The 27,267-nt window shown below is 38.9% G+C and overlaps 1 protein-coding gene across 2 annotated transcripts; it reads right to left on the reverse strand.

The window, feature by feature from the left end:
* Positions 1-12,638: 12,638 nt before the first annotated feature.
* On the reverse strand, positions 12,639-27,142 carry cunh8orf37 (chromosome unknown C8orf37 homolog). 2 transcript variants are annotated; one of them, XM_038710388.1, is made up of 6 exons: positions 26,945-27,142; positions 26,333-26,435; positions 25,226-25,290; positions 24,929-24,994; positions 24,168-24,263; positions 12,639-14,370 (listed from the first exon to the last, which is right to left on the reverse strand). In XM_038710388.1, exons 1-6 carry the CDS (start codon positions 27,085-27,087, stop codon positions 14,211-14,213), a joined length of 633 nt encoding a protein of 210 aa, XP_038566316.1. In that variant the 5' UTR covers positions 27,088-27,142; the 3' UTR covers positions 12,639-14,210. The 2 variants fall into 2 exon arrangements, with proteins under 2 accessions (XP_038566316.1, XP_038566317.1); XM_038710389.1 differs by lacking the exon at positions 12,639-14,370 and adding an exon at positions 22,428-22,923.
* Positions 27,143-27,267: the final 125 nt, after the last annotated feature.

Consider the following 27,267-nt stretch of genomic DNA (forward strand, 5'->3'; position numbering starts at 1 on the left):
AAACATTTACTCCCACATATTTCTGGTTTGAAAATTAAATAAATAAAGCAAGGTACACTGCAGAAGAGTTTTCTGACTTATATAATATTGATTGACTTTGTCTGCACCTCCCTGCGTTCTCAAACTATATCCTGCAGAACACAGAGACTCACTAAAATAAAACATAAGGAGGCTGAGTTTAATCGAAAGACAAATAAAATCGTCACCTGGTGTATTTTCCTTTTAGTGAGAGTTTAATAGTGTAATGAAGTGAAGATGATATCTATGGAAGCCCCGAGGTCAAACATTCACACATGTTATTATCTCTGTTTTCCGCTGTTAGCGAGTTAAATTTATGTTTTCTCAAGATCTCAAGTTATTTATGACATTATCTTGAAATAACAAAATTTTTCCCAAAATAAACAGATAATTTTCCGAGATAATGACATTATGAATTCGAGAACTCAAGAAAACAATGTGTATAACGAACAATGTGAATTTTATCTGTAACAGCAAGACATAAAGCTATTTCAGCCTGTGTCAGGCCTTGATGTTTCCTGCAGTCATTTCCTAACTAGTCTATCACTTTTGTTTTCTCATGATCTCTATTTACTTGAGTCATTATTTTGGAAAACAAAGTTTTGTGAGTCCGAGATCTCAAGAAAATGATCCGGTTATCTCAAGAAAACAAATTAAACTACCTCATTATCACAGGAAAAACAAAAAATGCTTAGGGCTTCCGTAGATATCTAAATACTGCTGGTGTGATTTAAAAGATGACCTTGATGTTTCTCGGTTTCCACACGGACAGACAGTTTGACTCTGGCATCCTTCCCACAATGTGCAGAGCTCCATCACTCCAGCTGTTGTTTTCCTGCACTTCCTCCTCCTCCTCTTCTTCCTCCTCCTCTTCCTCCTCCTCAGCAGCCGTGTCGCTCTGCTCTTCCTGCTGTCTGACAGGAGAGAGAGTGACTCACACTTCTGCCACTCTGTCTTCCTCTCTCAGTCCGTCGCTCTTCTTCTTCACTCTGAATGTAAACATGCAGAGTAACAGCAACTCTTTATATCATCTCGTTAGAAACAGGTTTACGATGTTCCAGGTGGGATTCATAGTTAAAAAGAGGAGTTATTGATGGGAATCACCAGGAACACAGATGAGCCCACCCTGACTGCTGCAACTGCTGCTCTAGTTAACTTTTATAAAACGGCACTTTTTGTAAAATCGTCTTTAGAGCTCGACAGATGTTTGTGGCTGTATTCAAATAGTAGCAGTACATATTGATTTGGCATAAATGTAATATACAAAAAAACCCAACAACGAGCCAAATCGCAGAAAACTACCCTGATGTCGTACTGATTCAGAAAAAATCTCCAGTATGCATCGGATGTCCAACAATGCAAAGCGCCAGAACGGTCACAACAACTGGTCTTTCAAAAAAATATTTAATCTTTATTACTTTGGGGGTGGAAGTAGCTCAGTCTGTGAGGCCTTGGCTTGTAAACCAGAGGGTCGCCAGTTCGAGTCCAGCTCAGACCAGACATACAGAGTGGTATCCAAAGGTTAAAATCAAGGGCATCTGGATTTGGTTCAAGCTAGGTGCTCCTAGCTGTCTAACGACAGTCGTTAGAACCACCGGAGGCCAAGTCTGAACGACCATCGTTGTTCAGTTTCCTGGGAAGTGATGAAAGGACAGCATTGTAGGTGGTGGAATAGACCCCTCTTAAATTTCTGCTTTTGTCCAACTAACTGTCCACAACCCAAACACTCATTTACTATGATAAATGAAAAAGAATAGCAGCAGTTCCTTACATTTAAGAACATTAAACAAGCAATTTTCCACATTTTTGCTTAAAATAATTACTGAAACGATTATCAAAATAGTTGTCAATTAATTTTCTTGCAATCGACTAATCGTTGCAGCTGTACTGCAAAATAAATCTATTTAACAGATAGTAGTATGCAGTATGTAGTACATGCTGCATACTACTATGAAACACAGTATGCAGAGTGTAGTCCGTGCAAAAGTGGACAGTTTTGTTCCTGAGGAACAGGAAAGACCAGTTCCAATATGTTACAGATCACTGCTTCTGTGCAGTCAAAATCATGCTGTTCGCTTCAAAACTGCGGCTTAAATCTGCTCCTGATAATTTTTCTAGTTTTACATCTGATGGTGTTATACTCACTGAGGTTGCCTGGGTTGACTCTGAATGATCCGATAAAAAACACTAATGTGTAAAAAGACTGTCTCACCATGAATATAAAACTGAGGCTGGTATCCCGGTTGTTATTGCCTCTGCTTGACTACGGAGACGTTATGTATGAAAATGCTTCAAAAACTGATTTGGCAAAATTGTCATATTCACGTCACATTTAATAGTTGATGCAGATTTATTCACATCTTAACTCACCACTTTATATTGTACAATCATCTGCAATGGCTTTCTCTTGAAAATAGACGGCAGGTGCACTGCTACCAGTTTCTTTTCTAATGTGTTCATTTAAAATATCCTATCTACTCACAAGAGCTATTCATCCTGCAAAATTATGATCCTATTTATTCTCTTAGAAGCAATAACCGTCTCCTATTGAATGTTCCAAAAACATCACTTGAAATATGGGGGGAAAGCATTTAATATTAACCCTTTTAATCCCGAATTTTTCCCAGATTTGAAAATATCCAAATCATCTGTCATCAGTAACAATCATTCAAACATTCTTTTTTTCTAATTTACATGGAAAAGTAGTGTGTTTTATGCTCGGTCACAATTGTGACCCATGGGTCATGTGTTGTAAATCAACTAATTTCTCATGTGCAGTCACCAAAATTTCTATATATTTCAGACCAGTTAAGAACCAGTAAAACATTTAAAACTGTTGATGGTAGTTCTCAACATTGACACTAAAATGTTCTATCATATTCCAGCATGACTAATTTACATATCAAAACCCCTTATACAACAGTGACAATTTGGAGATGCAAAGACAAAAACCCAGCATATTTCAACGTTGTAACTTTAGTGCTACTTGTATTCAAACATTAATATTGTAACTTGTATTATACTGTATTGTAACATTTGAACTTGCACTTTAGTGCAACATTCAAAAACAACAGTATAGCAGTCATTTGACTCCTTCACACTGAACATGAAGGAAACATTTAGGACAGAGGTAGCCTGTAGAATATGCATTCAAAAGTGGCCTTCACTGAGCAAAATAAAATAAAACTGCAAGACCAGGCAGACCAATCTGTGCACCGCCAGGACTGACTACAAGAATGTCACGACTCAATGCCATATACATGGATACTGGAATACTGGAAATGTACAAGATCAACAGGACACAAGAGCCTTCATCAAAAACTCAGTGGGGCTGTGGAAGCAGGGCTGGAGAGGGTCATTTACACTGGGGACTCTGGGGACATGTACTGCCACCACTTTTTGAAAATGTTCTGAAAAATAGCTCGCACCAAGAAATGTTCATTAACAAATAAAAATGTTATGAGAAAGGTGTAGGAGCCCAAATAGCATTTCTTTGTTTATATTTAAAGAACAGTAGTTATTATTTCAAGACTTCCCATATTTTTGGTTGTAGTTCGATGGACAGTTTGGCCACTGATTGGCAAATCAGCCTCACCGTAGTAGCTGTGTGTGGTGTAATTAATAAAGGGAAGTTGGAAACAGGAGTGGAGCCCCTAGCTTTAGTTGAGACCAAACAGTTGTTTAACCACACCTTGTCTCATCTTATTTGATATCATTTTTGAGTCAATAGGCTACTATTTATTTTCCCTCATTTGCACTACACACCTGTGCATTAACCTACAATGTTTTGGCAGGATCACTGTTCAAGTTTTATTTTTCTAGGTAGGATTTTAGAGTTAAATTATTATTTCCAAACGGCGAACACAGAATGCTGGATCGTCAAAAAGGAACAAAGATGCGTTAAAACTAATCTTCTAGTGCTGGGGCAGTGGCTGTAATATTGAAACGGAATAGCCACTACAAAAGGTTTATTTGCACAAAAAGAAAACCTGCAATGCAATGTAAATATAGAAGAAAACTGTGTCCAAAAAAAAGTAACTTGAGCAAAATAATAATAAGCTACTGACTACTGCATTAGATCCCATTATATTTTTATATTCTGAATTGTCACCTCCCACCTGAATTTTGTGCTTCCTAGTGCAGAAAATGTCTCCAGAATGCAGGAAATTAAGTGTTTAATGCTCAAAATCAAATATTTCAGCAACAAATATTTTTTCTAGTAGATAGTAGTATAATAGTAGACATATTAAACAATATTCTTGTCGTGTCATAGCCACCAATCTTGCGCAATGTCTCGGTGTTTTGTCACACCCCTAATCTGACCCCCTAAATGGAAGGTAATCACAAAGAGTGGTTACGGATATGGGTTCTGAAGTGGAGCAACCATCAGTCACTTCCTCTACATTGATGAATGAGCAAGACATCGACTACCAGGATCTGCAGCAACAACATTGGAATGTGATTCAGTCTGGACAAGTGTGGTCAAGTTCTATCAAAAAGAGAGAAAATGATCTCCCAGACCTCAGGTAGAGGACCCGAGCTTGATATTGTGTACCAAAACTCTACATCCTATCACTACGTTAACATACTTAACTAACCGTTTGTTTGGGAGGTGTGATGTAGCCATTCATTTGTCACGGTGCAACAGCTCTGGTCATGTGACAGTTTAGACTGAACATGTGATAATGCACATATTTCATTGAGACCTTTTATTATTTCAGAGTCTGCTTAAAATGCATTGATACATCATTCAGTAACATTTTTAGAGCCTTATAAATGAAAAAGACTGATGGGATTAAATGGGTTTAAGGCTCCCAGAGCGTAGAACAACCTACCAACTTCTCTTAGATGTCTGCAGAATTACAGTTCTGTCACTGTTTACGGTTACACTGCCCTGTACGGTTACACTAGTGTGGGTTTTTAGATTTCGTGGTGAGTGTGTTTTGTTTTTGTATTTTTATGAGTCAAATCGTAACTGTACCTGTCTGTTTTTTGCTGCATATTTTGTTGTGTCTTATGTTTTTCTGTCTTTTGTCAGGAGTCCCTCAAAAGAGAGATGGTAGGGTAACATGGGCCAAGACCCCCCCCCCCCATGTAATTCTTACACAAAGCACAAAATGTCCCAATTTCTTTTTCTCAACTCTTCTTCTGGCTGTTGCTAGTCTCACTCAACTACAGATTTCCTGTTTCATCGCAATTATTGACGTTACTTGATCAAAGCCATTCTGAGGTAAGTTTGCCAGTGACCATCTGGATGATCCAGAGGAGGAATGGGAGAAGGTCATGTGGTCTGATGAGACAAAAATAGAGCTTTATGGTCTAAACTCCACTCGCCGTGTTTGGAGGAAGAAGGATATATGGATTTTTGTTTTAGATTCCGTCTCTCTCAGTTGAAGTGTACCTATGATAAAATTACAGACCTCTACATGCTTTGTAAGTAGGAAAACCTGCAAAATCAGCAGTGTATCAAATACTTGTTCTCCCCACTGTAAATGATAGAAAAGCTAGTAACACAAGCCTATCACATGATTCCCTGGCTTTCAAGCAGTATCTTGTAATTTATTAATTTGTACCTATTAAAGTGATTTTACCCTGGCATACCAAGCTATGTATATATTTCAATGATTTTGTTATTTATAAAACAAAAAAGACCATTCTTTGAAACTGGGCATCTTACCCCAGGAGCTGCTAAAAATGCTTCTTTCCAAAAAAAATTTTAAAAAAAGAATACGCTATTTAACTTTACAAGACATTACTATAAGCATAGCCATCTTCAAGAAACAAAAGTGTCAGGAAATAGACACTGAGATTAGGGGGTGCCAAACTAGCCAACATCTCAAGTGGTTTAATCCTGAAAATAAATTTGTTCAATCACGAGGTCACCACAAACAAGAGGATTCAACATGAATGAGTAAATGTTATGTCCATCTGACCGGTAATTATCAGGACACTTTAATCTGGACTGAAGTGCTGGGACAGATGGACTGAATCTGCAGGCTCTGCTGCTAAAGGGGAGAAAAAGCTGCAGTACAACCAGCAGCATACACCTGATATTACTGGTCGGTGCAGAGTTTATTCTATACTTTTGAGTATTTTAAGCAACACCCGTGCAGAGACATAGAAAATACACCACCATCCAGCGAGAGAGTCGTTAAACACATTCAACACGTTATCAGATATAAACCACACTCATCTCACTCTGAGCCGATGTTTTTACACCCAGCAGTCTCCTTCCCACCGCTGTTGTTTCACACTCAGCAGGAACGCCTGCGTTTTCCTCCGACACAATAATTGTTGGGCGATCCATCAGACAAGCCAGAACTCTCTCTCCCCGGGTGAGCGTCAATAGGTACCCAGCAGGTACTAATCATTTCTGCCAAAAGAAAAGACGAGGACAAACACGTGGACTGCCTACGGTGAGGTGCAGCAGTATTTGTGTACAGACATTTAAACGTACCTCACATTGACTTTCTGTGTTCAGTGACGTGGTGACTGGACAATAAAATCAATTTTCTGAAAGTTCAAACTAAAATAACTTCACTCAACCTTTGTATATATATATATATATATATATATACACACATACACTGCTAAAAATAAAGGGAACACTTAAACAACACATTGTAACTCCAAGTCAGTCACACTCCTGTGAACTCAAACTGTCCACTTAGGAAGCAACACTGATTGACAATCAGTTTCACATGCTGTTGTGCAAATGGAATAGACAACAGGTGGAAATTATAGGCAATTAGCAAGACACCCCCAGTAAAGGAGTGGTTCTGCAGGTGGTGACCACAGACCACTTCTCAGTTCCTATGCTTCCTGGCTGATGTTTTGGTCACTTTTGAATGCTGGCGGTGCTTTCACTCTAGTGGTAGCATGAGACGGAGTCTACAACCCACACAAGTGGCTCAGGCAGTGCAGCTCATCCAGGATGGCACATCAATGCGAGCTGTGGCAAGAAGGTTTGCTGTGTCTGTCAGCGTAGTGTCCAGAGCACGGAGGCGCTACCAGGAGACAGGCCAGTACATCAGGAGACGTGGAGGAGGCCGTAGGAGGGCAACAACCCAGCAGCAGGACCGCTACCTCCGCCTTTGTGCAAGGTGGAGCAGGAGGAGCACTGCCAGAGCCCTGCAAAATGACCTCCAGCAGGCCACAAATGTGCATGTGTCTGCTCAAACGGTCAGAAACAGACTCCATGAGGGTGGTATGAGGGCCCGACGTCCACAGGTGGGGGTTGTGCTTACAGCCCAACACCGTGCAGGACTTTTGGCAACGTTCTGCTGCCTGCAACATCCTCCAGCATGACCGGTTTGGCGGTGGGTCAGTAATGGTGTGGGGTGGCATTTCTTTGGGGGGCCGCACAGCCCTCCATGTGCTCGCCAGAGGTAGCCTGACTGCCATTAGGTACCGAGATGAGATCCTCAGACCCCTTGTGAGACCATATGCTGGTGCGGCTGGCCCTGGGTTCCTCCTAATGCAAGACAATGCTAGACCTCATGTGGCTGGAGTGTGTCAGCAGTTCCTGCAAGAGGAAGGCGTTGATGCTATGGACCGGCCCGCCCGTTCCCCAGACCTGAATCCAACTGAGCACATCTGGGACATCATGTCTAGCTCCATCCACCAACGCCACGTTGCACCACAGACTGTCCAGGAGGTCTGGGAGGAGATCCCTCAGGAGACCATCCGCCACCTCATCAGGAGCATGCCCAGGCGTTGTAGGGAGGTCATACAGGCACATGGAGGCCACACACACTACTGAGCCTCATTTTGACTTGTTTTGAGGACATTACATCACAGTTGGATCGGCCTGTAGTGTGGTTTTCCACTTTGATTTGGAGTGTGACTCCAAATCCAGACCTCCATGGGTTGATAAATTTGATTTCCATTAATAATTTTTGTGTGATTTTGTTGTCAGCACATTCAACTATGTAAAGAAAGGAGTATTTAATTATTTCATTCATTCAGATCTAGGATGTGTTATTTTAGTGTTCCCTTTATTTTTCTGAGCAGTGTATAATATAATATACAATAATTATACTACAGCTCAGTGGTGGAATGTAAAACTAACTACATTTACGAGTATTTTCTTCTCATCCTACTTTATACTTCTTCACTTCAACTGAGTGGGGATATATTTTTTATATATTGTTTCACAGCTTTACTTCATTAACAAATTAAGATTTTTGCATTAGTACAGCTTAAATGATTAGTTCATTAATCAATTAGATAACAATTTTCCCCTGTAGAAAAACCTGATGGTTTGCAGCACCATACACAAGTTGTATGTATATAAATTTCTTATGATAGTGAGGATAATATGCTTTTCATCTTTACCTAAAAAGTTTTTCATTTGGGAAACTCCTGACCAAGAAAATAATCAGCACATTAATCCAATAATCGCTAGTTGCAGTCCAATTTAGGTACTTTTATTTTTCATTAGTATTTTTTACAGCAGTATTAGTACTTTTACTGAAATAAAGGACATTAATAAGTACTATAATATGATATACGGTTTTATTACATTTTGTACTATATTTCTATATTAATACAGACAAACACTAAGTATTATTCATATCATTATATATATATATATATTATAATTTTTTCTGTTGTTTGTTGTAAAATGTACATGTACTGCTACTGATTACACCAATGTTACTTCACTTAAGACAGTAGTGGTTGTGGGTAATTTATGTACCGCTTGCCTTGTTTTGAGTTTAACTGCTGTTGTAAAGTTACTATTTTATTTCTAACCTGTTGGCATATATAGACCTAATCATTTATTTTTAAAACACTTAATCTGTCTTTAAAGGTTTCTACTACATAATATGTATTATCTATATTATATAACAGCCAATATCTGCTCTGACATTTCCTGTGTGACATGAAGTCACAGTACAGTAAGGGTAAACGTTCAATAGTTTATAAAGCATATATTGATTTTTATCCCGTTTCTTATCCTCTGTATATTGGATTCTATGGAAACCAATAAACAGAGGATAAAAGAATTGATTACATTTGAAATTGGAAAAGGTCCCAACAGTGAATATATCTGCAAACAAGTACTCTTCGTGTATCAAAGTGGAGCGCCACATGTGGATTCATCCGCCACTGAAAATAGTCCCTCAACCAACAAACTATTTCCTCCTGCTGTTTGATAACTGTGAGCAGCAGTTTTCGGAAATTACTGTGCCTTTTTTTAAACATGAGACTGCATATAACGTGAAGTGTTTTTAAAAAGGTTTGCATCTTCAGGGAGGAACCAATGGGCTCGGAGCAGAGACCAACAGACAGGAAGTCAGACGGTGCTGGCAGACTTTTCACAGGACGTGTTGACAAGAAAAATACAGAACAATACCATGAGCTATCGTTCAGAATTTAGATTTTGTAATAGTTTTATTTTAGGATTAAAACCTCTTGTTGTGAGGTTGTGAAAAGTCTCAGTGGTTCACCTCATCTCAGGGTCAGTGGTTTCCCAAAGGTCACCAGTTCAAACCCCGGACCGGCAGGATAAATCAAACAGTGCTTGCCCTCCCTCATTTACCACCACTGGGTTACCCTTCAGCAAGGCCCATAGCCCCAACAGCTCCAGTAGAGCTTCTCAGTGGCCAGCAGACCAGGCTGCGGTTATACTGGGCAGCTTCCAGGTGTGAATGTGCAACGGTGGGATTGTTATCAGGGCCTTCCTGCAAATGACAGTTTACTCTCAGTCAAACTCCCTGAATAAAGAAGGTTAAATAATAATAATAAAAAAAACAAACAAACAACATGAAACTTAATGACATTCATGAAAATAAATAAAATAAAAACCCACCACCAAGTGATTCATGAGGTTTTTATAAAATAAAAACACCACGGTGTTGCCCACCCCTCGGCAGAAAGCCAGGAAACGCAGCTCTCTCCCACTCATCGCTTACTGAATAATTACACAGCTGCTGTTAACGCCTCATGGTTTTGTTTGTGTTTGGAACAGCAAGCTTTAATCACTGTTACTAAACATCACTGGGGCAGATTTGTCCATTCACAACATAAAAAACAGCTTTCGTGTGACTTTAATTTAACAGATCATCAGTAGCAGGATGAGTTGACGGGATTAACACCCTAACAGCAGGGCTTAGATAATGTGTTGGTTATTGATCAAATACAGATCATTAACAGGGAAAATACATCATGAATGACATTAGCTGACAATTATAGAAGGAAATAATTAAAATATGCAACATCAAGAAATGACTCTGCCGACTGGCTGAGTTCCTGCTTCATTATCTATGTTTATAAACACATTTCACATTCATATAAAAAAGTGAGGCTGCGTCTACATACACACATATATATACAGATTTTGTTAGAATTTATAGCCATAGCTGTAATCTGCTAGTATCAAGTTAAATAATAAAACACATTAGCATCAAACAAACTACATAGTAGTAAAACGTTTAACCAAGGAATTAAAAAATATTTATTTCCTCATAAAGTCCCTCCCTTCTTTTTTACAGAAACAATATGTACGGTAGTCAACAGCTAGAGACAGCTAATATTTTATCCGGTTTGAATTGTGCTCTGAATTACACACATGGGGCCAGATTTACTAAAGGTCTGTGTGAGTAAAAACGCGTGCAAATGTGTATCACCAGCAAATTAACATGTAAGCTGATTTTACTAAAGTAGCTAAAGGTGTGTACGCAGAATAGCGTCTGTTTGCACCTGTTCATTTACTACTTTTGTCTTTTAAATTTTATTGTGCAAACAGGGTACCCCCAGGATTCTCAAAGTTAAATTTAAGACTTTTTTTAATACCACCTAGGATGAAATTTAATACCAACTTCACTGCTGTATAATGAAAAATCTGTATGAATTTTAAGCCTGAGAAACTTATTTACAAAGTTACATGAATTTAATAAAACATTCTATTATAATACATCAATATTTAACACACTATAGATTTTTGGGGTGTGTTTGTACTTTGATATAAATCAAGGACGTCACTTTGTGTTAAAAAGTGGTGGGGACATAGGGGTTCAAATTAGGGGTGTGACGATACTCTAAGCTCACATGCAAGATTTACAATAAGAAGAAGACAAGATGATATTTTAACAATATTTGATGAAATATTCCCTGCTGAAATATATAAACAGGGGTCCCCTAGAAGAATTTGAGCACTAAACACATAATTTCCTGCTTCTGGAGACATTTCTGCACCAATTTATGTTAGAATTGTCTTAAAGTGATTCAGATGGCAATTCAAACTGAATATAATGCAGTACTCAGCAGCTTGTTTTTTTGCTTTTTTTGGACATTGCACATTTGATTCTTCTATATTTAAATGGCATTGCATGTTTTCTTATTGTGCAAATAAACCTCTCAAGTATTTCCATTTGTTTTTTTTTAACATTTCTTGTTTCAGTCACACACATAAAAGTTTATGATGTTACGTCATTTATTTAATCCTACGAAAGAACAAATTTAAGACGTTAAGACGACAAAATTTAATACTTTTAAGGCCTTATTTTTGTAATATGAAATTTAAGACTTTAATACTGGCAAAGTAATGGGAGGGTAACAAGCAAATACATTTATTTACTACACGCAATGTGATCGACCAAGCCTAAACGCAATTTCATGTGAGCAACAGCCTCTGTATTTAATACATTTGAAAGGAAGGTGCAAACCGGAAAGTGTTGCGCAGAGATGGCTGCTGTTATTGTTGCCAGCAGGAGAAACAGCTGTACCGGGCATGGTGCGGGCTGGATGAAGCACGATCTGCTGGCATTTCCTCGCGTCTGGGTCATTCCAGCATACTGTATCTGTTGGGGTTTCCCAAAGCAGATTTTCAGGTGTGCTGTCCCAAGTACAAGTCCCAAGTGCAGTCTTAGGCAGGATGGGCAGGTACATACAATTTCCACATACTCAGGACGCACTGAACGAAACACACCAAGCTTTTTACGCAGTGTCTGCTTCCGTCCCGACTCTCCACTCACTGCGGAAACCATTAAAACACGCAAACCCCTCATTTAAATACGGCCACCTCTATTGTGTTTGCACCTGTTGTCGTCTACGCAATAATTCTTAGTTGATCACCCATAACAGGGACTAAAATTGCAACTACAATTTAGAATGCACATGCAATTTATTCGGGATGTTAGTAAATCAGACCCAATGTGTTTGTCATTTTCACTGACACCGTCTTCACCAGAATTTTTTCTTAATTCACTACAACCCATATTTAGGTTTATTGTGGCAACAACCTCCAGTGGCCGTACGACGGTAGCAAAGGAAGAAGTTGGGCGACGTATTATAAAAAAGCAGGACAGTCCGCATGGTGGTTTGATGTGTCAAACCCAGGACATTGTAGCTTTTCCATTAACTGAACCAGCTCAACTCGCCTCGACTTGGCCGTGCTCCATTTTCCATTGCAGATAGTACCCAGAGATAGTACCCCTCAGTGTAGCTGGTCGTCATAGCGACGCCACACACAACTGCCATGATGTAATTTTCAATGCGACACACACACCAGCGATCCACACAGCTTTCTCTTGATTTATGTTAAAACGTTTCAACATTCCTCAGAATGTAAAGACAGATAAGCGGTATGAAAAGCTTCCAGCTGTGTTTTCCTCTGCCGTTGTTGCTGCAGCGGTCTGTGTGACGGCGGGAGCAGAGGGCTCTGTGAGCGGGCGGCTGGCCTCGCCAGCTACTACGAAAACTTTCAAGCACATTTTTGTTCTGCCATCACCCAAAGACTGCTGGTTGTTTCATCACATCATCTACACATGGAAGCGCTTTGACGTTATCTTCAGTCATGGAAAGAGTTAAGACGTTACATACACGAGCGACTTCTGGGTTTGTGTTCTTTGTAATTACGTGTTTTCACAGACTTATACTTTTACAACAAACATGTTGGTGATGTAGTATGTTCTGCGAGTTGAGAGATGATGTTCATTGAGTGATTTCACATAAATCTAAATGTAACTTTACTGTTTTTTATGACAAACTGTCTTTCTCTGCAAAATTATCATTTAAATTGAAAAACATTGTGTGTAATTCAGGGCACAATTCAAACAGGATCAACAAAGGTGTTGTATCTTGCAGTTGACTTACGTACATATTTTTTCCAAAATAAAGGTCCTGTGGTGTTTCACCAGAAGGAGGAGAGACCTGTGCTCCTTTTTAGGAGCGGATTGATTAAAACAGATGCAACAACAGATTCAACTCAAAGTTGTGTTAACTGGAGCAAGAAAACAATGACCGCTGCAGTTTATAGTAACCACAGCTCAGAAAATGATTCCAGTGATACAAAAGAGAAATCACAAGTGAGGAGATTCAATAAGCAACCTAAAAAAACAACCTAAAAAAAACAAGTTATGCTACAGAGCTGCAAACAGGATTCTCTCAGATTTCTTTGTCAGTCAGAATATATAGATATGATATCAGAAGGGCGCTCTTGTGTCACTGCAGATGTTCCATACTTTTACAGTAAAACTCTAAACTTATCTGCTTTCTAGTGGTTCAGATTAACCATTTACAAAAAAGGTACAATGTGTAAGAGATGAGACTCTCCCCCTCTATAATTCACTCTCATGTATATATCAGGCCATAACTGCTGCTAACTGCAATTAGCTCAGTTAGCCTTGCTGCTAATTTAGCAATCCTAGCAGCTAAGTGATGCTGCGTTCAAGAGAACTCGGAACTCAAACCTTTTATGACCTCCAACTAGAAAAAGTACAACTCAACGCCACCCAAAGTGAGTTCCTGCTTGTGAACTCTGTGTACATTCATCTTCAGGAAGAGGTAACTGTCTGAGGTCACACGACAATGTCAGCACCCACTGACAAACATACTGTGGATGGTGAACCATCATCTAAAAGGCAACAATGCATATTTGCCTGTAATTTAATTTAAATAATACATACTCATCATATAGTACAACCTGTTCTGTATCGCCAATGTTATTGGTAGCTGTCAACTGTTCCTTATAAATATATTTGGCCAAAGTCTCCTACTTGAAGGTCCTTTTCATTGCAGATTTTTCTGTCTGAAAATGGATTTGGTGTTTTTCTAATGTTTCTGAAAGTCTGCTGAACAGATGGATGGACTAAAGGACAGAACTCAGCCTAACAGATGAACAGACAGAGAGAAAAGATAAGCAGCAAAAGGCAGTTTTGCCATCTTGCAGCAGTGAGGCATGAATATCAGCCCTGGTGTTTGCCACAGACCCATCGGAGTTCAGGCTGGTCCCGGAGGTCCGTCGACTCCAACGTGGAGAACCAGCTGCACTGGCAGGCGTACGCCCGGAAACCTCTCCTCTTCTTCAGCTTGTCTCTGAGCTTCTGGCAGTCCGGCATGTTGTTCCTACACAGACAGAATGTAGTGAATAATAATTAGGATAAGATTTGTTAAGTGTTCTCTGCTGCAGCCCTGCAGAGAGCTCCTTAGTGCTCTGCTCAGCAGCCACAAATTCATTTTCCCACTTCAGATTCAATAAGAGATACATTTAACAATGTGCACTGAGCGGTAAATCATATCTGCTGTGAGGAGAAATAGCTGTGGTGTGGAGATGAAACAGACAATAAAAGAAAGAAGGAAATTAACTTAGCTCTCAGCCATGAAGAGATGCACACATTTTGTTTCATGGTGCAAAATACAGCCCTTAGAACTGCTCAAATCAAAACAATTATTCTACTGATAAATGTATTAAATAATACATACATTTTAGACATTTTAAATGTCACAATAGTGAAAAAGGCCCACAATTTCAAAATGTTGGTGGGTCCTAGGGATGTCATGAGAACCGACACTTTGGTCATTTTTTGTGGCCATTACCTCCATGTCTCCATGTCAAAGCCTTGATTTCTCCCAGTGCTGGGATCTGCTGGAGAGCTAATTTAGGCAGACATTTCACAGTTTTGATCACCTGAAAATCACCAAAGATGACGATGCAGTTTGCATTTGCAATGCAAAGTTAGGGACTGTCTTTATTAGAGCCCGACCGATTTGGGTTTTTGGGGGCCGATGCCGATATTATGTTAATAAGATAGATTACATGTTCACTTTTTGAGACTGTAGACATCAATAAATATTTGCTACTGGAAGGTGCAACTTTTTCAGCAGAGAGAGTGAGAGAGAACCACGTGTATTTCACTTTACACATAATCTGACATAATTTCAATGTAGCATATTCACATCTAGTTCATTCCTTTACCAGCACTCTTTCATTCTAACCAAAGCTATGTGAAACCATTTAACCACCATGCATAAATCATGCCGTCTGATACAGAGAGCTGCTGTTGAATGTAGGGCTGAAACAATTAATCGATTAAATCGATAAATGAAATGCTTCGACACAAATTCTTTGCATCAATGCTTCGTTTATTCCATGTAGCTATACAGCACAGTGTTTCGCAGGGACATTTATTACTGTCGCACATCACGTTTACGCTGTGAACACGACGTGATTATAATGGAGCTGTTTGCAAAGTGGAGGAAGAGAGAGAAAACAGCAAGGGACAAAGAAGAAAGTGTCCAAAGTATGGGATTATTTCAAGTTAATGAAAACAACAACTCTGTAATGTTACAGTCCGTCCACCGTAAAACGAAACTTATGTCGCCTCGGCAACAGCACGACGGCAGCTGATCAAAGCAGCCGGTGTTCTGCCAGCGGACCACAGACAAGGTAACAGTAACAGCTACTTGAAATCCTGATTGATTGTTGAGTTGAAGCCAAAGTAAGCCGCAGGCCTCAGGTGAAAATGTGCACACGTGAGTTTGTTGTTCTCCTTTTTGGGCCGTGAGTTGTGACCTCACAGTCAGGAATTAACTGGGTGTCGGGAGCTGCACCTTTTAACTCCCCTCCATCTCTCTGTAGCTCAGACAATCCCTGCTGCCTGCGTGTACTAATCCATCCTTTCACCCAGATTCTTTGTCTTTATAACTGTTATCTTTATAATAACAAACAACAGCTGTTTCGTGTGCAGCATCGCTCATTTCCGGTTACGGCTCTGATAGCATTTCACATCTACAAAGTCACAAAAAGGAGCTACAGGAAGCCGTGTTAGATTCTTGTTCAGCTCACGTTTATTTACATGTGTAAATAATAATTCGCTGTGAAACAGGAAGTTGTTGTAACTTCAGTGTGCATGCTCAGATCTGCACCAAACTGTGCATGTAGGATGAGTCCCGCCCTGAACACATCTACATGCCAACAAATACACAATGTCATAGCGCCACCTGCTGGCAACAGGAAGTGTCAAGTTTTACGCTGTTATGTACTACTCCCAACATATTTGCCTCACCTTCTTCAAAACAGTCTCAGAAGAGCCTTAAGACATTAATGATGCTATGTTGTGAATCTTGTCAGTTTTCAGATAACCGTGTGTCCTTGGCGTGGCATCAAATTTTGATGCTCATAGCGCCACCTGCTGGAATCAGGAAGTGTATCTTCAAAGATGCAGCCTATGCGCACTGAATCACCAAGATGCACAAAACGTTTGTGGTACATGTATCATCCCAAGGCGCACAAAAAAGCCTCATTGAGCCAAACCTGAAATCAGACAGGAATTCAGACGTTTTGATTTGAATGTGCAATTACAGCTCATTTATGGCCTTTTACAAGGTCCATACTTTAACGAACTTGCCTCTGTCGCCTAGTGCTTCCTCTTGGTGGGAACTGTTGGGCTTCTGTAAATAACATCACAGAGTATGGTCTAGACCTGCTCTTTTATGAAAAGCGCTGTGATCACTTTACTCCGTTAAGCTGACGGTGCAGTTACGCCACGATGACGTTGGCAACAAATTTAATAATCAGTTTTCGTTGACTACGTTGATTTGTTGTTGCACCCCTAGCTCTGGCTGAGGAGGCAGGTGTCATCCCAAAGTTTCATGAAGGTCTTCAGCATAATCTCATTGACTGTATACAAGTACAACACTACATGTGTTAAAATAACGCTCGCATAAAAGGCCTCTCCATCTCAAAGTCCCGGGCTGAATTTCAGTCCCAGTACACCCAATTTCAATCGTCAATAACTTGAAGAAATCTTAAACCACTGCCAGTATAGATAGTGGCCACCCCTAAACATTTCAAACCTGTAAGCATATTAAAAAAAAGGTTAGGGAAATAAATGAAGTAATTAATTATTTATGGACACTGTTAGGTTGTAATTTCAACAGCTTCCTCATCTATGAATATATTGACACCAAACCACCTCTCATCCGTCCTGGAAAACCTCTCACAACTTTAACAGCTGGTTTTTTTGTTTGTTTGTTTTTTAAAGGAGTGTGTGTTGAAGTACATGGGATTAATTGTTTTGTTTTTTACCGTGGTATGGAATTGGGTACAAGAGTACATCTGACGTTGTACAGTACAGACTCACAGAGCTGCTAGTCTGGCTGTAGACTCTTATTATCAGAATTATCTTGGAATCATTAGTTTATTGTGTATAGTTATTTAATAATTGTTAAACAACAACATAATATCATGTCATCCCAATTTGATTTTAGTAAAAGTTGCTGAACCCTGGATTCATCCACAGAAATCTTTATTGAATTAAAATTTATGATAGTGCAACTGAGCAAGCACCTCCAGAGTCAAAGTTAAGCTCAATTGCGCTTAACATTTAGTGCACATGCATTTAGCGCTTTGCATCTGGATTGGTGCTGTAAAATAAAAGCAAAGTCACTTCATACTTTCTAGTTAAGAAGGTAAAAGAGCTCTAGTCTTGGGCAGCTACATTTTAATTCAAGTAATCACGCCTACACCATCAACAAGTCTAAGAGCAATTCACATACTCCATTCATAATTGCTTTTATGAAACCACTAAGAGCTCTCTTGACAGGCTGAAACACCTGGGGTAGGTTGGGTAAGCCTCTTCATTAAAATATAACATTAAATAATAAAACAAATGTGTGGGTAGCTTCAGTAATGGACGTACACTTTCCATTCAGATGCAACAACTACAGAGCAAACAGGCAGAAACACAAGGTGACAATTATGGATAAACTTTTAAATCTAGTAATCTGACAAAATTACTAAAACCCAACCACGCCAGACAGAGGTCAAGGGAAATTAAATTATAGCATCAACTTCCGACGGTACATGTACATCAATCATTAAAGAGAAGAACTGAACAATAAAATAACGTGTGGTGGAGAGCTCTCTAATTCTGATTTGGAGGCTGTACCAGCACACAACATACATCTCGCCCATCCTCCGTCTGTTCTTATAAAGTTATTTTGCCTTTTGCAGCAGGTTGGTCAAAGCTCTGCTGAAGTTTCTCACATAAAAACACATGAAGGACAAACTCATCATCCTGAGTGTCCCTGAGTGTTTCAGAGTGCTCTGAACCAAAGTACTGCTGAAATGGCAGCAGTCTTAATATATATGTTTTATGCTGGCGTGTGATCAGTGTCGTAAATGGCCACGTTTTACTGGGGGAACCATACTTTTCCTTCTACACTATTCTCTCCTCTCCTGCTCTCCTTCTGCATAGTTTCATCTCCTGTCCAACAACAAACGCACGAATCCTCAAATAATCAAGATTAACGTTACATTTTTATAATCCGGCTCTATATTGCTGTTAATACTGTAGAAATTAGGTCTGGGACGATTCGTCGACTCTCATTAAGTGCGTCGAAGCGTCGCTGCATCAGTGGGATTCCCCCGGACAAGCTCCATCTATCAGACCGCACCTTCGACCGTCTAAAGTCTGGGAGAATTTTAGACAGACACTCCACAATGTATTGCTTTGTGAGCTCTGTGAACCGGAAATAGCTTCACTGCAGCACAACTGCTGTCCACGAATACGTTAAGCGAAAGTATCCCGCAGCACTGACGGCAGCACTGCAAATCCTGTTTACTTTCTGTCTCCACACAAGCACGGCACATTATAAGCACGAGGACACGTAGTCCGTTAAAAAGTATTTCTTCAGTATTTCTGCCCCGCTGCTGTCATGGTAACGTACTGTTACACCGTCTGTTTATTTAACGACCACATATGAGCAAAAAAACAGTTGAATCTAACATTACAGACAACAGTAACAGTACAGTCTGTGAATCCTTTCAGTTGTTTTCTTTGTCCCACACTGATGTAGAAATACATTTGATTATCATACTGCATTACTCAATATTGAAATAAATCCATGTCAGAAACATTTAAAGTTTGAAGTACAGTAGCCTAATTATAAATTGGTATGGTAATCGAGTAAAAGGCAACTTTTTTTTTAGAATACACAAAATTAGTCGTTAGATTAACAGTCTTGAAAAATTATAGTCATGTACAGCCCTAGTAAATATCCACATTTATCATCATTTATTATTAGATTATTACACTTATTTATATCCTCTACTTACCAACTGCTACTATTATTTCTATTCCTTTTATGCCTTGCGAGTATCTGTAACAAAGAATTCCCCTTGGGTATCAAAAAAGTATTCTGACATTAACTAAAGTAGACATCGACCACCGCCATCGATTTCAATTAGTTTCTCAACAGCCTTTGACATACTTTGATGGAGTTTAATGCTATTACACTGCAGATGACAAAGTTACTGTTTAAGAGAACAACCTTTCGTCTGCTCTAACTTTCTTCAGGGCTCAACGTTAAACTTTTGCAACTGGCCCCATCGGGCCAGTGGGTTTGAAACTTACTGGCCCCAAGACATATAAGTTATGTTATTCTGTTAACATGTTTAATCGTTTATTAAATACATCCTGAATATTAAAAATAAACTACACTAAAGTGTAATCACAGTTCAAATTATAAAAAACAGAAAGGTTAACAAAACTCACTTTTAAAACTAAACATACTAACAGACTCAAACTTTGTGTAGTTTGAGTACAAACTACAGTACTGTAGTTTCAGTACAATTGTGTAGTCCAAAAGTCCACACTCTGAAAAGACTATTATATTAATCGTTAACTATTTTGATAATTGATTAATCGCTTTTTGCTTTTCAGTTTCTTAAATGAGAATATTTTCTGGTTTCTTTCTTTCCTTTTGGAAACATTTTTCACAATTTTCTGGAATAGCCAACTGATTAATCGAGAAAATAATTGACAGATTAAAAGATAATGAAAACAATTTTTTATTGCCGTCCTGATCTGAATCTCTCTTATATATGTTAATGTTATCACGCGCAATTCTGTAGTCATTAACCTGTATTTGTTTTATTTTATCAAAACTGTGGTATCATAAAATTATTGTAACTGCACCGGAGCGTAGGTCTATATGACCAGAATTCAACATTTTATTTATATTATTTAATATTTTATACTTGTTCACATGTGAATCTCACCTTTTAGAGATCCAAGTTGTTTCGGCAAAAATAGATTTGGGGCATAAAGACAGCAGAGTGGAGAAAAGAGCTGTGAATGAGGCTCCAAGGTCATGAAGCTGGTGGACACTGCCTTTTAGATTTAGACTCATTAGAAACAAGTGCACAGTCCAACCAACGCCAACCTGCAACTCACAACAGCAAACAACCAGAGCTACAAAAAGCATCTCTCTGTGAATAAAAAGCATAACCTTCATTTATCTCGGCTTATTAAACTGACTCTGTGGGGCGTCTGAGTGTGTTTCATTTCAGGATATTTAAATTAGCGGGGATGACACTGTGCATTATTGCCTTTAAATGAGATGGAACATGATGGGGAGAAAAATATAACAAATAGAATAACAAAAATGTAAAAGCACATAACCAATCCTGATTTTATAGTGCAATTATTGAGATTTCTGACAACTTGGGAAAGAGAAACAGCCTGAAAACAAAACATCTGACGCACTTACAGATCTCATTACTTTTTTCTTTGCAAATACTTTTTAACTGCCTCTTCATTCATGTCTTTCTAAAATTTAGAATTATTCAGGTGTGTTATTCCAGAGACACACACACCACATCCTCTTTGTGTTATTACACAGCAAACAAACAAAACTACCATGAAACTCTTCAGAGCTTCTGGTATAGGATCAGACATGGAAGACAGATCTCATCTCACACACACACATCCCTCCATCATCCAGTGTTTTTGTTTTTTCTGCTGTGGCCTGTCAGTCGATGTTACTGCAACAAATGACACTGTGTCACCAGGAATTAGTCTTTGTTCCTCCTGCTGGGACCATCATCACTCTAAGATGTCTGTAAGCTTCTCTGTCATTCACAGTCAATCCAAAGAAGGTTAAAATCAAGGGCAGCTGGGCTTGGTTGAAGATACTTGAATACGTTTAACCTCTCATCCAAGAGGCTTCTCGAGGTATAAGTGGTGTCGACTTATCTCCCAGGAAGTATCTTCAACCAAGTCCAGTTGCCATGGATTTTAACCTTCCTTGGATTATTACTATAACTTCAATCAACCAGTCATTACATCACCTGTGCAGTGCCGCCACATGATCTCTGGATGGTTTTATACTGTGCTAGGAAATTAAATTTCCTCAATTCAATGGAAAGGTGAGGCTGGATATTTAACCTCTACACGGTTCGAAAACCATCAACTGTTTGCATCTAGGGATGTCCCAATCTGATCTCAAACTTGGGGCCAATCAAGGCATTTTTCAACTGATTATATCAGCTTTACTGAGTATGAACCTAAGCCAGATCCTTTATTTTATTTTACGTTAGCTGCCACACAAGTTTCGTAAACAGGGAGCACAGTTTGTGGCAAGACGTGGCTAAAATGTCTGCAGTGTGGAAATACTTTAAATTGTTAAAGAAGTCCAGCTGACACTTGTAATGTCTGATAATGCGAGCATTTGGTGAGGCGGTAGTAACAGAGCTGCGTTCAATACTACCAATTTAATACGGTACCTAAAAAATAAACACCCAGCAGAATACAGTGAGTTCACTCGGTTAACTCGGGCAAAAGGCTCCACCGAAGCAACACAGACTGGAGGATACTTTTTAAAAAAAAAGAGGAATTTCACCTGTGCAACTGTTTTATCTAGGAAAATACAAGTATCGGATCGGAAGTTGGTATCTGCAGATCAATATTAAAATGACTTAAATAAGCATCACCCATATTTTTCCCCACAGTCTAAAAATGTTTATAGAAATGTGTTACTCAGAATTCAGGCAAGTTTAACTATCATTGTGTTTTTTCACACAATTTTACTTTTTAAAAGCAATAATTCTGTAAATCGTGGTACAGAGTTGCAGTGAAAAACGAACGTCTGCTGTGTCTTCCTCTGAAATGTTGAAAGTCTATTCAGACTTAGTCGCATGTATGGGAGCATTTTGGCTTCCCTGTAAAGAGTAATGATGATGGAAGAACAGCGGGGGAGACAGGATCATTTTTCATTCACTATTGTTCAAAGGAAGAAGAATCATGCTGCACTTTAATTTAACAACTGAGTACTGACTGTTTTATTTCAAAAGATTTTATTTAAACACTGGACATCTTGAATGTTGTTTTTATTTAAGACCATGGGGGAAAGTTCCTTGCTTTAAGTGCTCTTTAGTTCTTTAAGTTATAAATGGAAAGCAATGTAAAACTCACCAACATGACTATTATGATTTTCTTGTCATTACTGCCATTGTGAATTAAGTTGTTTTATTACGTTGATGAATTAAACATCCCCGCGACCCTGTACGCAGGACAAGCAGTTGACGATGGATGGATGAGTTAAACATATTTTAAAAAAAATATGAGTACCACTGATTACTCTAACAAACCACTGATCCAGCTATTATCCACTTCATTAAAGCTATTCTGTGTGTTTTCTAAAGCTTTGTAAGCTCCTCTCTGCTGCACAGCAACTGATGCCTGTTTGTTTCCCTACTGGAATAAACCAGAAAGAGATGAACGGCTTCATCCCAGCTGGGCAGACAAAGACAAGAGCGCCACCCACAGAAACCGAAATCCAGGAGGAGGACGTCAGACTCTCGCCCACACTGCGTTGATGTACAGGTGGTGTTTGCTAAGTGCAGAGCAGAAACACAACAAGGGAAGAGCGCTGAGCAATAAAGATGGAAAATAACAAGAACTCTATATTTATATTTACACAAATAGTAGTTATTAGAGAAAACCTGTTGGCCGGTGATCAACAGCAGTGACACAAAACTCATGGAGGCACTGTGGTACTTGATTGTGTCTAAACAGTACTCTAAGCTCCTTCTCAGGGTCATTTCTGAGCACACGGACGTACTACACTTATTTTTAGCTCCTTATAACTCTTTCTCTCTTTCTTTAGTGTCACAGTAATGCACTGATAGTTCACCATACATCTGTGAATATACTGCAAACTGCTAAATCAACAGACTTTTATTGGTCTCAATTTGCCTAAATGTAAATATAGGCCAAAAAAACCAAACCCTTGCAGCCCAGTGTGTAGCTTACTGAATCGACAAAGTGTGTCATGTACTCTCTTAAATAGTGGCGTAACCAGTCTGTTTTAGCCTGGAGAGAAAGTCTTCATTACTACCCTACACTTGTTTCAGAGTGGGTTTTTGGACTGAACAATGCATCTGCTAGTTTCTGTTCCAGTCACAAATGTCGGCAGATGCAGGATTGTCCCCACTGGAATTTGTTTTTTTTCCCTTTTTAAAAGGTAAAAGCTCAAACGTGGTTTGTGGAGAATGTAGAAGGAGGAAAAAAAAGTATTTTCTCATTTAATGTACATGTGAATTTGAAATGGCTTAATGAGGGTTGAACAAAACTCATGTTATTTTTTTGTAGTTTTCAAAAGAGTGCCCTGTAAATATGTTTCTACACCTCCTCACTTGCTTTAGATTAAACGTTTCAGTGGATGTAATGCAGAAACTTCACAGCTCAATACTGCCACCCTCTGAGCAAACTGAAAAACATCTCCGAAAGCCAACCTCTTCTGAAAACATGTCTCGCAAACTGATTCATCTTAGAAATAAAGAAGAAAGGCTGTTTTGTGGCACTGTGAGTCATACGTTGATGTTTTCTGTTGTATTTTATAGTATATATAGAGTACAGTCACTAAAAGGCTGTTACAGGTGAGATTCTGCACACTTTTCTCTATTTTCTGTTCAGTGATTCAAAGGACAACAAGAACTTTTCTTGCCAATAAGAGCTCTGGTGGGTCGGATGTCAAACAAAAAGGACAAAATTAAAAGTAGGAGGAGTAAATCGACTGTGTAAGAGGGGAAACCTCACACAGTTTGTTGTTAAGTGACAGCAGCTCTGCAGACTCACCTGAGAAACAGGTAATCACAGGACGAGTCCCACTCACAGTCATCAAACATCAGCACCCGGAAGTCACAGGATATACAACGCAACTGGTCACATGACCTGTTGATACAGTAATTAGTTACAGTAGTGTATACAATAAAAAACAAACACATTTTAGCAGCACTAATTATTTATCAGTATGTCATTAATATATGAAGTGCCAACTTGGTATAACTGATTTAAACAAATAAGACTATGATGGGGATGATTTGGTGCCTCTCAGATCAGTTAAGGGAAATGTTGGTATTTTTAAACCTGGGCCCTACTTTTTTTTTAAAGTATTTATTTTTACATCCTTTGGTGTGGAAATGTAGTCTAGAAGATACAAAAGGTTTAGGCAACAATTCTCTCACTTTGTTTCTAACAGGACACTGAAGTCTCGCTCAAGGACAATTCTCACTCTGAAATCTCATGACAGGCAAGTTGTTGCAGGAAGACGCTGGTGGAAACAAGAGTCAGAGTGTGAGAGAGGAGTTTGTGCTGTTGGAGTAATGTTAGGAAATAAAGTGTTGCTAGCAGCTCCTCCACATACACAAACTCCTCTTCCTCATTTCCACCAGCGTCCTTCCATCTACTAAAAAACCTTTACCTACTCATCATTTAATTTCATCACCAAAATATGTGGAAAAAAGGGCCCTGGTTAAAAAACACAGAAATGATCCTTTAATCTTTATAAACTAAAAAAATACACAGACATGACAGATGATGAAATTATTTTTTCACACCTCTTGGATGTGGCTGTTCCCACACCATTTGTGACAGAGCTCCCGCCAACGAAAACAGGATAGCACCTGGATGCATAACAAACAGATCGTCTCTGAGAACCCATAAAAAGCAGCATCCGAATTTAAGAGAATCAAAAGACTCAACAGAACCAAACTGTCCCTAGCCTGGCTGAACAAACATACAAAGCTACAACAAAACTTTCAAAATGGCTAAGTGCATTTTCTCCATCTGTTTATACTCCGTAATTACTATTCCCACCTGAATGTTTTATATTCAGAATCAATTAATTTAATTACTTTCTCCCTCCAGACTGAGACGACAGTTTCTTCTTGTCTTGTGTCCCTTTAGGAAACTGTTCAGTCTGAAATGAAAAGTAAAAACAGCAAATTACAGACGAACGCATCCTGGTAAAAAGATACATTTTCATGTTAATTAGTTTAAACCTGAACAGATGTATTATAAACTGCATTGGTCAACATGCCTCTGATCTATGTAGTCACATAATAAAACACCAGATACAACATTCATATGGTATTAGTCATATTTGCAAGTCCAAGTGTCTGTTTTTGTTTTTCATAATACAGGTACAGACTTGGAGATGTGCTCATGTGTTGTGCAAAAGTATAACTTTGGGTAAGTATATCTATTTTCATATAGTTTTATTAATCTTACCATTGGCGTCACTATTCCACCGGTCAACAGGTGGCTGTAAAACGCCGAGATATGCTTGCATGCTAGTCAAGATTGGTTGTAAACTATGCTGGATTTAAAATACTTGACTTTGTATATGTTTTATGAGGAAGAAAACATTTGTTCAAGGATACACTCAATCGTTTAGGTAAATAAACTGAATGTAAACACAACATTTGTTTGTATACAAGAAAACTCCACAGGGGCCCTTTAATTTTCTAACTTTGAATTGTTAGAGTTCAAAGAAGGTGTATTTTGAGAAGTTACACCAGATATAAAATTGAAATACTTAATACAGGTCAGGGTTTCCTTTTTTTTACCACTAAAGATGTTTTATTTATCATAAGTACACTCATTTTTATGACTTAGTTCAAGTCGAGGTAGTCCACCTCTGCTGTAAAACACTGCAGGGCCCTGTGTAAGTAAAACTAGAGATTGGTTTACACAAAGAGTACTTAAATTATTAATACTTAACAGTTTAGTGCAAAGATTTTTCCCCTCCAGCACCAGTATCCAAATGGAGCTTTTTACCAAATGAGAAGTGTTTTTTTGAATACTTTAACTTCTTCTTAACTGCTTCTTTTAATGAACTATTTTCTTCCCAGCACTCCGTGCAGGTAGACAGTGCGTCACAGGTGCACTTATATACACAGGACACCCTACCCTTTATCTGAGAGGTGGCTGAAAAGTTCTCATTTCCATGCAATGTTCACCTTTACTTGAGGTGAATCACTGTAGTCTTCCTCCAGTAACTCCTCCAGAAGGGCGTCAATATCCTCAGAGACGCTGCTTATCGGCTGTTTGGGTTTTGTGGCGCTATATCAGAGGAAGCAAAATTATGAATTATTGTCTTTTTGTTGTAGTCGCTGTACAGACAGATAGTTTTGACATTAAACCTCTATTTGTATTATTCATCAATGTTTTGGGCAGGCAGTACTTTATTCTGGGGATTTTGGAAACCAACAGAGAGTCTACATTCATAAAGTCAAATCTTAAGCATAATTAATAATGCTTATTTATATACGCTATTTTTTACGCGGTTTTGCTCTAAACTGCATTTGATTGTATATTTATAACTTACAATGAAGCATAACGTTATATCTTTACTTAGCTTGTAAGGTTAGCGCAATTAGCATACATGTTATTAACCATTTAATGCCCAGAACATACAGCTCATTTGACATGATCAACACAGAGGTTAAAGTAATGTGAAAACCACAGACTGTACGGGGTGCAAACGTGCAGCCACACTGCACATCCTACTGTTTTTTAAACGTTAGTTTATACAGCAGATATTAGCTACTAGCCAGTTTGGCTTTGTTTACCGGTGTTTTCTCTGTCCTTCGTTGTCTTTCCCGCGTTTCCCAGCATCGCTCGAGTCCACGCGAGCTGAAGACGCGACAGAAACGTTGCTGCAAAACTTCTTTTCAACTTCATCGAGCAGCTCGTCCAGATCTTCATCGTCCATGTTTGTGTATGTGGCCTGCTAGCTTCGGGGCTAACCGAAAGCTCCTCGGCTAACTCAGAGCGTTCACCGTTGCTGAGTAACGAGAGAGGAGAGCGAAACGGTGCAACATCGCCTTCAAAATAAGATGTCGGGAAAATGAAGGTAGTGTTGGATGAAACTTGATCTTTAGTTCTACAGGAA

This window comes from Micropterus salmoides, unplaced genomic scaffold (genome assembly GCF_014851395.1).
Source record: "Micropterus salmoides isolate LMB-PRFRI ecotype aquatic unplaced genomic scaffold, ASM1485139v1 Ms_hic_scaffold_11, whole genome shotgun sequence".
NCBI classification, from domain to species: Eukaryota; Metazoa; Chordata; class Actinopteri; order Centrarchiformes; family Centrarchidae; genus Micropterus; species Micropterus salmoides.